Here is a 14014-nt window from a genome sequence, read left to right as displayed (position 1 = left end):
CACAGGAGAATGGCACAACTGCTGGCAGGATTGAGAGTCCATGACGATGACGGCAACAACAACACAGGAGAATGGCACAACTGCTGGCAGGATTGAGAGTCCATGACAATGACGGCAACAACAACAACACAGGAGAATGGCACAACTGCTGGCAGGATTGAGAGTCCATGACGATGACGGCAACAACAACACAGGAGAATGGCACAACTGCTGGCAGGATTGAGAGTCCATGACAATGACGGCAACAACAACAACACAGGAGAATGGCACAACTGCTGGCAGGATTGAGAGTCCATGACAATGACGGCAACAACAACACAGGAGAATGGCACAACTGCTGGCAGGATTGAGAGTCCATGACAATGACGGCAACAACAACAACACAGGAGAATGGCACAACTGCTGGCAGGATTGAGAGTCCATGACGATGACGGCAACAACAACACAGGAGAATGGCACAACTGCTGGCAGGATTGAGAGTCCATGACAATGACGGCAACAACAACACATGACAATGGTGGTAACAACAACACAGGAGAATGGCACAACTGCTGGCAGGATTGAGAGTCCATGACAATGACGGCAACAACAACACATGACAATGGTGGTAACAACAACACAGGAGAATGGTGGTAACAACAACACAGGAGAATGGCACAACTGCTGGCAGGATTGAGAGTCCATGACAATGACGGCAACAACAACACATGACAATGACGGCAACAACAACACAGGAGAATGGCACAACTGCTGGCAGGATTGAGAGTCCATGACAATGGTGGCAACAACAACACATGACAATGACGGTAACAACAACACAGGAGAATGGCGGACACACCATTGATACTGTGGCACAGAACACCACGTGAGGAGAACCTATAAGAGGGTAAATACCAGGAAAGCCACAGGACCACACCTAAAAGTCTGTGCTGACCAACTGGCACCAGACATATTCAATCTGTCCCTTGAACAGTCTGTCATCCCCACCTTCCATCCATTTTCTACCGCTTGTCCCTTTCGGGGTCGCGGGGGGTGCTGGAGTCTATCTCAGCTGCATTCGTAAAATCATTTAAAAAAACATTTTTTAAAGGCTGTTGTCCACTCTAGTGGACATTTGTGCTTTGCAAAAGAGGACTACTTGGGGTACGTTGTGGTGGTCTACCATCTCCATAACCTTTGACCTCCAATGTTGCTGCAAAAGACTCTCATGTGGGACCTAGTGTACCTAATGAAGTGGCCAGTGAGTGCATAGTTGCCAACTGACCTTTGCCCTCTCCAGTTGGAGGGCAGCCTCCTGCCTCTGGTCCTCCTGGTCTTCCTGGTCCTCCTGGTCCTCCTGGTCCTCCTGGTCTTCCTGGTCCGCCTCCACAGACACCTCCAAGTCCGAGGGTGGGCTCATGTAGGAGTCTGCAGAACCCTGCGCAACAACACTTATTGTAACTTATATTATATATTTATATTGCATTATATTCTATTGTATCTTATTGTATGCCAACACACGCACACACACACACACACACACACACACAGAGACACACACACACACACACACACACACAGAGACACACACACATACACACATGAAGTGGTCAGTGTGGTCTCACACTCCACTTTTTATCTGTCTGACTTTTATCAGGCCGGGGTCAAAGGTTAAAAGCATTCCTGCTAGCTGATGTCGCTACGCTAACCACTAGCATCACTCCTCACTAGCAACATTATTTGTCATCATTAGACAATAACTAGCATCACTAGCAACATTATTTGTCATCATTAGACAATAACTAGCATCACTAGCAACATTATTTGTCATCATTAGACAATAACTAGCATCACTAGCAACATTATTTGTCATCATTAGACAATAACTAGCATCACTAGCTACATTATTTGTCATCATTAGACAATAACTAGCATCACTAGCAACATTATTTGTCATCATTAGACAATAACTAGCATCACTAGCAACATTATTTGTCATCATTAGACAATAACTAGCATCACTAGCTACATTATTTGTCATCATTAGACAATAACTAGCATCACTAGCAACATTATTTGTCATCATTAGACAATAACTAGCATCACTAGCAACATTATTTGTCATCATTAGACAATAACTAGCATCACTAGCTACATTATTTGTCATCATTAGACAATAACTAGCATCACTAGCAACATTATTTGTCATCATTAGACAATAACTAGCATCACTAGCAACATTATTTGTCACCATTAGACAATAACTAGCATCACTAGCTACATTATTTGTCATCATTAGACAATAACTAGCATCACTAGCTACATTATTTGTCATCATTAGACAATAACTAGCATCACTAGCAACATTATTTGTCATCATTAGACAATAACTAGCATCACTAGCAACATTATTTGTCATCATTAGACAATAACTAGCATCACTAGCAACATTATTTGTCATCATTAGACAATAAAACACAACTTTGTATAAACTTTGTATAAATGTTTTAAAATATTACAACCTTTTTTTTCTTTTATTGTCGTGAAATTACCACTTTTTTCTCCTAAAATCAATCAATCAATCAATCAATGTTTATTTATATAGCCCTAAATCACAAGTGTCTTAAAGGGCTGTACAAGCCACAACGACATCCTCGGTGTCGAGTGGGTCTGACATAATATTGTGAAAGTCCAACACATCAGCGAAAGTCCAGTCCATGGTGGGGCCAGCGGGAACCATCCCGAGCGGAGACGGGTCAGCAGCGTAGAGATGTCCCCATCCGATGGACAGGCTAGCGGTCCACCCCGGGTTGGGAGCAGAGTAGAAAAGAAAAGAAAAGAAACGGCAGATCAACTGGTCTAAAAAAGGGGGGGTCTATTTAAAGGCTAAAGTATACAAATGAGTTTTAAGATGAGACTTAAATGCTTCTACTGAGGTAGCATCTCTAACTTTTACCGGGAGGGCATTCCAGAGTACTGGAGCCCGAATAGAAAACGCTCTATAGCCCGCAGACTTTTTTTGGGCTCTGGGAATCACTAATAAGCCGGAGTTCTTTGAACGCAGATTTCTTGTCGGGACATATGGTACAATACAATCGGCAAGATAGGCAGGAGCTTGACCGTGTAGTATTTTATACGTAAGTAGTAAAACCTTAAAGTCGCATCTTAGGTGCACAGGAAGCCAGTGCAAGTGAGCCAGTATAGGTGTATGTATATATGTATATAAAGGTATATACAGTATAGGCGTAATATGATCAAACTTTCTTGTTTTTGTCAAAAGTCTAGCAGCCGCATTTTGTACCATCTGTAATCTTTTAATGCTAGACATAGGGAGGCCTGAAAATAAAACGTTACAGTAATCGAGACGAGACGTAACGAACGCATGAATAATGATCTCAGCGTCGCTAGTGGACAAAATGGAACGAATTTTAGCGATATTACGGAGATGAAAGAAGGCCGTTTTAGTAACACTCTTAATGTGTGACTCAAACGAGAGAGTTGTTTTAGTAACACTCTTAATGTGTGACTCAAACGAGAGAGTTGTTTTAGTAACACTCTTAATGTGTGACTCAAACGAGAGAGTTGGGTGGAAGATAATACCCAGATTCTTTACAGAGTCGCCTTGTTTAATTGTTTGGTTGTCAAATGTTAAGGTGGTATTATTAAATAGATGTTGGTGTCTAGCAGGACCGATAATCAGCATTTCCGTTTTCTTAGCGTTGAGTTGCAAAAAGTTAGCGGACATCCATTGTTTAATTTCATTAAGACACGCCTCCAGCTGACTACAGTCCGGCGTGTTGGTCAGCTTTAGGGGCATGTAGAGTTGAGTGTCATCAGCATAACAGTGAAAGCTAACACCGTACTTGCGTATAATGTCACCCAGCGGCAGCATGTAAATACTAAAGAGTGCAGGGCCAAGAACCGAACCCTGGGGAACTCCGCACGTTACCTTGACATAGTCCGAGGTCACATTGTTATGGGAGACGCACTGCATCCTGTCAGTAAGATAAGAGTTAAACCAAGACAAGGCTAAGTCTGACATACCAATACGTGTTTTGATACGCTCTAATAAAATATTATGATCGACGGTATCGAAAGCGGCGCTAAGATCAAGAAGCAGCAACATAGATGACATCCATGGTTAGCAATAGATCATTAGTCATTTTTGCGAGGGCTGTCTCCGTAGAGTGATTTGCCCTGAAACCGGATTGAAAAGGTTCACAGAGATTGTTAGTAGAAATACAACTCTTTTTTCTACATCTTCAACTTTGTTACATCTTCGACTTTGTTACATCTTCTATTTCTTCTACATCTTCTACTTTGTTACATCTTCTACTTTGTTACATCTTCGACTTTGTTACATCTTCTATTTCTTCTACATCTTCTACTTTGTTACATCTTCTACTTTGTTACATCTTCTACTTTGTTACATCTTCGACTTTGTTACATCTTCTATTTCTTCTACATCTTCTACTTTGTTACATCTTCTACTTTGTTACATCTTCGACTTTGTTACATCTTCTATTTCTTCTACATCTTCTACTTTGTTACATCTTCTACTTTGTTACATCTTCTACTTTGTTACATCTTCGACTTTGTTACATCTTCGACTTTGTTACATCTTCTATTTCTTCTACACCTTCTACTTTGTTACATCTTCTACCTTTTTACATCTTCTACTTTCATCATCATCTACATCTTCTACCTTTTTACATCTTTATTTCTTCTACATCTTCTACTTTGTTACATCTTCCACATCTTCTACATTTTTACATCTTTATTTCTTCTACATCTTCTACTTTGTTACATCTTCTACATTTTCTACCTTTTTACATCTTCTATTTCTTCACATCTTCTACTTTGTTACATCTTCTATTTCTTCTACATCTTCTACTTTGTTACATCTTCGACTTTGTTACATCTTCGACTTTGTTACATCTTCTATTTCTTCTACATCTTCTACTTTGTTACATCTTCTACCTTTTACATCTTCTACTTTGTTACATCATCTACATCTTCTACCTTTTTACATCTTTATTTCTTCTACATCTTCTACTTTGTTACATCTTCTACATCTTCTACATTTTTACATCTTTATTTCTTCTACATCTTCTACTTTGTTACATCTTCTACATTTTCTACCTTTTTACATCTTCTATTTCTTCACATCTTCTACTTTGTTACATCTTCTACATCTATTTTTTTTACATCTTCTACATCTTCTACTTTTTTACATCTTCTATTTCTTCTACTTTTTACATCTTCTATTTCTTCTACTTTTTTACATCTTCTATTTCTTCTACATTTTCTACTTTTTTACATCTTCTGTTTCTTCTACATCTTCTACTTTGTTACATCTTCTATTTATTCTACTTTTTTACATCTTCTATTTCTTCTACATTTTCTACCTTTTTACATCTTCTATTTCTTCACATCTTCTACTTTGTTACATCTTCTACATCTTCTATTTTTTTACATCTTCTACTTTTTTACATCTTCTATTTCTTCTACTTTTTTACATGTTCTATTTCTTCTACATTTTCTACTTTTTTACATCTTCTGTTTCTTCTACATCTTCTACTTTGTTACATCTTCTATTTATTCTACTTTTTTACATCTTCTATTTCTTCTACATTTTCTACTTTGTTACATCTTCTATTTCTTCTACATCTTCTACTTTGTTACATCTTCGACTTTGTTACATCTTTGACTTTGTTACATCTTCTATTTCTTCTACATCTTCTACTTTGTTACATCTTCTATTTCTTCTACATCTTCTACTTTGTTACATCTTCGACTTTGTTACATCTTCGACTTTGTTACATCTTCTATTTCTTCTACATCTTCTACTTTGTTACATCTTCTACCTTTTACATCTTCTACTTTGTTACATCATCTACATCTTCTACCTTTTTACATCTTTATTTCTTCTACATCTTCTACTTTGTTACATCTTCTACATCTTCTACATTTTTACATCTTTATTTCTTCTACATCTTCTACTTTGTTACATCTTCTATATTTTCTACCTTTTTACATCTTCTATTTCTTCACATCTTCTACTTTGTTACATCTTCTACATCTTCTACTTTTTTACATCTTCTATTTCTTCTACTTTTTACATCTTCTATTTCTTCTACTTTTTTACATCTTCTATTTCTTCTACATTTTCTACTTTTTTACATCTTCTGTTTCTTCTACATCTTCTACTTTGTTACATCTTCTATTTATTCTACTTTTTTACATCTTCTATTTCTTCTACATTTTCTACCTTTTTACATCTTCTATTTCTTCACATCTTCTACTTTGTTACATCTTCTACATCTTCTATTTTTTTACATCTTCTACTTTTTTACATCTTCTATTTCTTCTACTTTTTTACATCTTCTATTTCTTCTACATTTTCTACTTTTTTACATCTTCTGTTTCTTCTACATCTTCTACTTTGTTACATCTTCTATTTATTCTACTTTTTTACATCTTCTATTTCTTCTACATTTTCTACTTTGTTACATCTTCTATTTCTTCTACATTTTGTACTTTTTTACATCTTGACTTTTTCCACTTTTTCCTCCATCTTCTACTTCTATTTCTTTTACATATTCTACCTCTTCTACATTTTCTACTTTAACTTTTTTTTTTTAACATCTTTTACATATTTAACTTCGTCTACATCTTCTACGTCTTTAACTTCAAGTCTTCAAAGGCTGGCAGATACAAAGTGTGGTCCATGAAACTTCTAGAAGTAAAGAAATGTTCTTAAGAAAATGTGGTACTTGTCTGAGGATGAAACTGGTGGAGGTGGTGCTGCCATCCGATCTTTTCAGTCGACTCCTTCTCAAGTACGTCGCTCCGCCCACCTGAAGGAGTTATTTGCAATATTAATATGATGTAGATTATTGCAGTATGATGATGTAGATTATTGCAGTATGATGATGTAGATTATTGCAGTGTGATGATGTAGATTATTGCAGTATGATGATGTAGATTATTGCAGTATGATGATGTAGATTATTGCAGTGTGATGATGTAGATTATTGCAGTGTGATGATGTAGATTATTGCAGTGTGATGATGTAGATTATTGCAGTATGATGATGTAGATTATTGCAGTGTGATGATGTAGATTATTGCAGTATGATGATGTAGATTATTGCAGTATGATGATGTAGATTATTGCAGTGTGATGATGTAGATTATTGCAGTATGATGATGTAGATTATTGTAGTATGATGATGTAGATTATTGCAGTATGATGATGTAGATTATTGCAGTATGATGATGTAGATTATTGCAGTGTGATGATGTAGATTATTGCAGTGTGATGATGTAGATTATTGCAGTATGATGATGTAGATTATTGCAGTATGATGATGTAGATTATTGCAGTGTGATGATGTAGATTATTGCAGTGTGATGATGTAGATTATTGCAGTATGATGATGTAGATTATTGCAGTATGATGATGTAGATTATTGCAGTGTGATGATGTAGATTATTGCAGTGTGATGATGTAGATTATTGCAGTATGATTATGTAGATTATTGCAGTATGATGATGTAGATTATTGCAGTGTGATGATGTAGATTATTGCAGTGTGATGATGTAGATTATTGCACTATGATGATGTAGATTATTGCAGTGTGATGATGTAGATTATTGCAGTATGATGATGTAGATTATTGCAGTATGATTATGTAGATTATTGCAGTATGATGATGTAGATTATTGCAGTATGATGATGTAGATTATTGCAGTATGATGATGTAGATTATTGCAGTGTGATGATGTAGATTATTGCAGTATGATTATGTAGATTATTGCAGTATGATGATGTAGATTATTGCAGTGTGATGATGTAGATTATTGCAGTGTGATGATGTAGATTATTGCAGTATGATGATGTAGATTATTGCAGTATGATGATGTAGATTATTGCAGTGTGATGATGTAGATTATTGCAGTATGATTATGTAGATTATTGCAGTATGATGATGTAGATTATTGCAGTATGATGATGTAGATTATTGCAGTGTGATGTAGATTATTGCAGTATGATGATGTAGATTATTGCAGTGTGATGATGTAGATTATTGCAGTATGATGATGTAGATTATTGCAGTGTGATGATGTAGGCAAGGCAAGGCAAGGCAACTTTATTTGTATAGCGCTTTTCATACACAAGGCAGACTCAAAGTGCTTCACAGACAACAAAGTGAAATGAAAGAAAATAAAAGCAAAATTAAAATGCAGACAATAAAAATAAGAACAGTGCAGACGTTAAAAGTTAAAAGATTAAAAGATTTAGCTGAAAGCTAAGGTGAACATAAAAGTCTTCAGTCTAGTTTTAAAAGTAGTGAGAGTTGGGGAGAGTCTGACATCTTCAGGAAGTTTATTCCAGCTATGTGTTGCATAGTGACTGAATGATGATCTCCCTTGATTTGAGTTTACTCTTGGAACCGCTAACAGATTGCTCTCAGAAGATCTTAGTGATCTAGAGGGCGTATATAGTGGGAGCATATCAGTGATATACTTGGGCCCTAGACCATGTAGTGATTTATATGTGAGCAGGAGGATTTTGAAATCTATTCTCTGATGTACAGGGAGCCAATGTAAGGATTTAAGAATTGGTGTAATGTGCTCACATTTTTTGGTCTTTGTTAGAACTCTAGCAGCAGCGTTCTGAACAAGCTGTAGCTGCCTGACAGTTTTTTTGGGAAGACCTGCAAGGAGACCATTACAATAGTCTAGTCTACTGGTAATAAAGGCATGTACAAGTTTTTCTAAGTATTGAGCTGACATGAGCCCTCTAAGTCTTTTTACATTTTTGAGGTGATAGTAGGCCGATTTTGTTACTGATTTGATGTGACTGTCGAAATGTAAATCAGAATCTAAAATAACCCCAAGATTTCTGGCTTATTGCAGTATGATGATGTAGATTATTGCAGTGTGATGATGTAGATTATTGCAGTATGATGATGTAGATTATTATTTATTTAGATACATTATTATCTTGATATTGGGATTTTACTCAAATACATTTGCAACATTATATTCTTAATATTAGCACTTTATTCTCACAAAATTAGCACATTATTCTAATAAAATGACACTAATCTCACAATGTTAGCCCATTATTCTAATAAAATGACATAATTCTAATAAAATGACATTATTCTAATAAAATGACATTATTGTAATAAAATTACATTATTCTCACAATATTAGCACATTATCGTAATAAATTAACAACAATATTCTCTTAACTATTAGGACTTCATTCAAATAAATTCACAGCATTATTAGCACTTTGTTCAAAAACATTTACAATAAGAAGGGGCCACTTGTCCAGGGTGTACCCCGCCTTTCGCCCGACCCCAAAAGGGACAAGCGGTAGAAAATAGACGAATGATCTAAATATTAACACTTTATTCTAATAAACGTACAACACTTTTATCTCAATATTAGCATTTTATTCTCTCAATATTGGGATTTATTATAATAAATTAACTTATGCATTCTGGCAATATTGGGGCGTTATTCTAATAAAAGTAAATTATTATCTTAATATTAGGACTTAATTTTAGGACTTTATTCTAATACGTTTATTCAATATACACACAATTTGAATGTGCATTATATTGTATTATTATTATTAAATTACATGTAAAATGTAATATTTGTGACTATGTTCAACTTTGATAAACAATCCTGTGTTGCTCAATGAAGAAATGCCAAATAAATGCCAAATAAAAGACGAATAAAAGACAAATAAAGGACAAAAAAATGCCAAATAAAAGATGAATATAAGACAAATAAAGGACAAATAAATGTCAAGTAAAGGACAAATAAATGCCAAATAAAGAACAAATAAAAGAGAAATAAAGGACAAATAAATGCCAAGTAAAAGACAAATAAATGCCAAATAAAGGACAAATAAATGCCAAACCAAAGCCAAATAAATGCCAAGTAAAGGCCAAATAAATGCCAAATAAAGGACAAATAAATGCCAAATAAATGCTAAGTAAAGGACAAATAAATGCCAAATAAAGAACAAATAAATGCCAAATCATTGATTTGGCATTTGTTTGTCCTTTATTTGGCTTTTACTTGGCATTTATTTGGCCTTGATTTGAAATCAAGGCCAAATAAATAAATAAATGCCAAATAAAGGACAAATAAATGCCAAGTAAAGGCCAAATAAGACAAATAAATTCCAAATAAAAGACAAATAAATACCAAATAAATGGTAAATAAAAGACAAATAAATGCCAAATAAATCCCAAATAAAGGACAAATAAATGCCAATGCCAAAAAATGCCAAATCAAGGCCTAGTAAAGGATAAATAAATGCCAAATAAATGCCAAGTAAAGGCCAAATAAATACCATGTAAAGGCCAAATAAATGCCATGTAAAGGCCAAATAAATGCCATGTAAAGGCCAAAATAAATGCCATGTAAAGGCCAAAATAAATGCCATGTAAAGGCCAAAATAAATGCCATGTAAAGTCCAAAATAAATGCCATGTAAAGGCCAAAATAAATGCCATGTAAAGGCCAAATAAAAGTACCTTGTTGCTTCCATCATCGTAAATGTGCTGGGACATGTCGGCCAGCTCGTCCTTCCAGGGGGGAGGCTGCTTGGGCTGCTTGGGCTGCTTGGGCTGCTTGGGCTGCCTGGGCTTCTTGGGCTGACTGAGCTGCTTGGACTCCCTGGACTGACTGGACTGCCTCTCCGTCGGATGAAGAAGCGACATGGCGGCTAATTCTTCGCAACAATAAACAACAACAACAATAAACAACACTTGGCTGCGTGTTGGTGATGAAATCTGCTGAGGAGGAAAAGTCCGACATCAGGTCCGCTAACAGGCCACGCCCCCAAACCCTCCCGCTCCAGGCGTGAGGCGTTCAGGGACCACAGGTCATCTCGCTTTATTTTGGAAAGTCATTTACTTAATTAAGGTTCCAACAATATGTCGAGCAACAAAACGTCATTAAAATGTTCTTTCATGAAAACGGCACATTTTGTCTGATTGAAAAACGTGCAAAACTGTTTCGTATTCACTTAACAAAGTGTTACTTATTTTCACAAATGTTGGAATCGTAGCAAATTAAATGCACTCAAATGTATAAAAATATGTTTAGTTACCGTAAAATGGCATACATTCTCCACATTTTTAGATGTCCTGAACAAAATGTAGACATTTTGACACAATGCCGACGGTATGTGAAAATCATTTGTAATATTCCAGACTTACGAAGGACCCCTGAAGGCAACACAAACAAGTGACAAAGTTAAGTCGCAGGAAGAAAAGTACAATAAATGGCGGCAATAGACAACAAAAACATTTACAATTGAGAGTTTTAGTAGAAACAAAGCAGCAGATTGACAAGCTTGGAGCAGATTGAGGATCCTGTGGAGAGCAGTGGGGTCTCCGAGAAGGTCAGAGGTCATGAATTAATGATGAGGAAAACATCATTAGTCAGCATCTTCACCTCCAAACATGACACGTGATTGACAGCTGCTTTTACTCCAAACATCTTTACTTCAAAGTTTGCTCTCGTCCTAAAAACAACTTGCGCATAAAGAGCACTTTCTGAAAGACTTGTATGTACTGTATATATATATATATATATCTACATGGATATATATATATAAAAACATATTATTAATGTACACAAGCAGCAGTGTGTGTTGTGTTCCTACAGGTCAACAAGGCATCCAGTGGTAAATATTAACAATTATAATCATATGCTAAGGTGCAACTGTACATGGAATATATACATCAAACATACAGACATGGAAATTATCTTATATATATATATATATATATATATATATATATATATATATATATATATATAGGGGTGCATGAAAAAATTATTTGAATCCATATCGCGATTGTTATTCATTTTGATTATACAAAAATTCAGAATTTTCAAAAATCGATTATACTTTTTTTAATCATTTTTGAAAATTATGACATTTTCAGAAATCGATTTAAAAAAAGATATAGTTATGTTATATATATGTTGTTCTATTCAATATGTATTATTTTTTACATAGATTTTTGAAAATTATGAATTGATTTAGAATATACATATACACATTAGAATACACACACACACATATATGCATACATATAATATATACATACATACACATATATACACATACATGTACATATATATACACATATACATGAATATATATATACTGTATATATATACATACATATATTCATGTATATACACACATGTATACATATTCATATAGATATACATATATACACATATATATCTACATACATATATACGTATACATTTATACATACATAACATATATGCATAGACAAATATATATATGTATACACACACATATACATATGTATGCATATGTGTGCATGTATATATATATGCATATATATACACACACTCATACATATATGTACATATCATATCATATATCAAACAATAGATTGTGAGAATCAGTTTCAATAGAGAATCATGTTGACTTGAGAATCGATTCAGAATCGAATCATCACCCAAGGAATGAGATGGAATGGATCCCCCCATGAAACACACATGAAACACGCATGAAACACACATGAAACACACATGAAACATACATGAAACATACATGAAACATAGATGAAACACGCATGAAACATACATGAAACACACATGAAACATGCATGAAATACACTTGAAACACGCATGAAACAGATGAAACACACATGAAACATAGATGAAACACACATGAAACATGCATGAAACATAGATGAAACACACATGAAACATGCATGAAACACACATGAAACATACATGAAACACATGAAACACACATGAAACATACGTGAAACACACATGAAACACACGTGAAACACACATGAAACACACATGAAACATGCATGGAACACACATGAAACATGCATGGAACACACGTGAAACATACATGAAACACACGAAACATAGATGAAACACATATGAAACATATGTGAAAAACACATGAAACAGATGAAACACACATGAAACATAGATGAAACATACATGAAACACACATGACACATAGATGAAACACACATGAAACATGTGTGAAAAGCGCATGAAACATAGATGAAACACACATGAAACATATGTGAAACAGATGAAACATACATGAAACACACATGAAACATAGATGAAACACACATGAAACATACGTGAAACATAGATGAAACATACATGAAACACACATGACACAGATGAAACACACATGAAACACACATGAAACATGTGTGAAAAGCGCATGAAACATAGATGAAACACACATGAAACATACGTGAAACATAGATGAAACACATGAAACATACATGAAACATACGTGAAACATACGTGAAACACACATGAAACATACGTGAAACACACATGAAACATACGTGAAACACACATGAAATATACATGAAACGCACATGAAGTACGCATGAAACATACATGAAACATGCATGAAACATAGATGAAACACACGTGAAATATACATGAAATACGCATGAAACATACATGAAATACGCATGAAACATACATGAAACACACATGAAACACGCATAAAACATAGATGAAACATACATGAAACATAGAAACAAGGAAAGCATAAAGACATAAAGAGCCAGTAAGGGGGCGTGGCTTGACTGCACACGTCAGTAGAGGGCGGGGCTTGGCTGCACACAGGAAGTAGGAATGAAGAAGAGGACTTTGATATTACAGCTAAAAGAAGGGGGCGTGTCTTCCTCACAGGAAGTCATGATGACCGAGGGCGGGTCCTTCAACAAATGATCAGCATTTATTCCCACTGAAGACAAAAAGGCCCAGACTCAAGTCTGAAAACGGGCGTAGAGTTGGCCAGCACACACACACACACACACACACACACACACACACACACACACACACACACACACACACACACACACACACACACACACACACACACACACACACACACACACACACACACACACGCACGCGCACGCACACGCACACACACACACACACACACAT

The 14014-nt window shown here is 35.4% G+C and overlaps 1 protein-coding gene across 5 annotated transcripts in view; it reads right to left on the bottom strand.

Annotated features, from left to right (window-relative positions):
• cacnb4a (calcium channel, voltage-dependent, beta 4a subunit) overlaps positions 1-10845 on the bottom strand; it is a 50536-nt gene extending 39691 nt beyond the window's left edge. For all 5 annotated transcript variants that reach the window (XR_009828251.1, XM_062067396.1, XM_062067399.1 and 2 more), the window contains exons 1-3: positions 10549-10845; positions 6756-6839; positions 1265-1417 (exon numbers count right to left, since the gene is read on the bottom strand). Coding sequence is in view for 4 of the 5 variants with exons in the window: in XM_062067396.1 (XP_061923380.1) it covers positions 1265-1417; positions 6756-6839; positions 10549-10734 (423 nt within the window). In the remaining variant the exon portion in view is untranslated. The remainder of the gene's footprint in view (positions 1-1264; positions 1418-6755; positions 6840-10548) is intronic.
• Between the last annotated feature and the right edge of the window lie 3169 nt (positions 10846-14014).

The sequence above is a fragment of the Entelurus aequoreus genome, linkage group LG13 (genome assembly GCF_033978785.1).
Source record: "Entelurus aequoreus isolate RoL-2023_Sb linkage group LG13, RoL_Eaeq_v1.1, whole genome shotgun sequence".
NCBI classification, from domain to species: domain Eukaryota; kingdom Metazoa; phylum Chordata; class Actinopteri; order Syngnathiformes; family Syngnathidae; genus Entelurus; species Entelurus aequoreus.
This window is presented reverse-complemented; position numbering and strand designations above follow the sequence as displayed.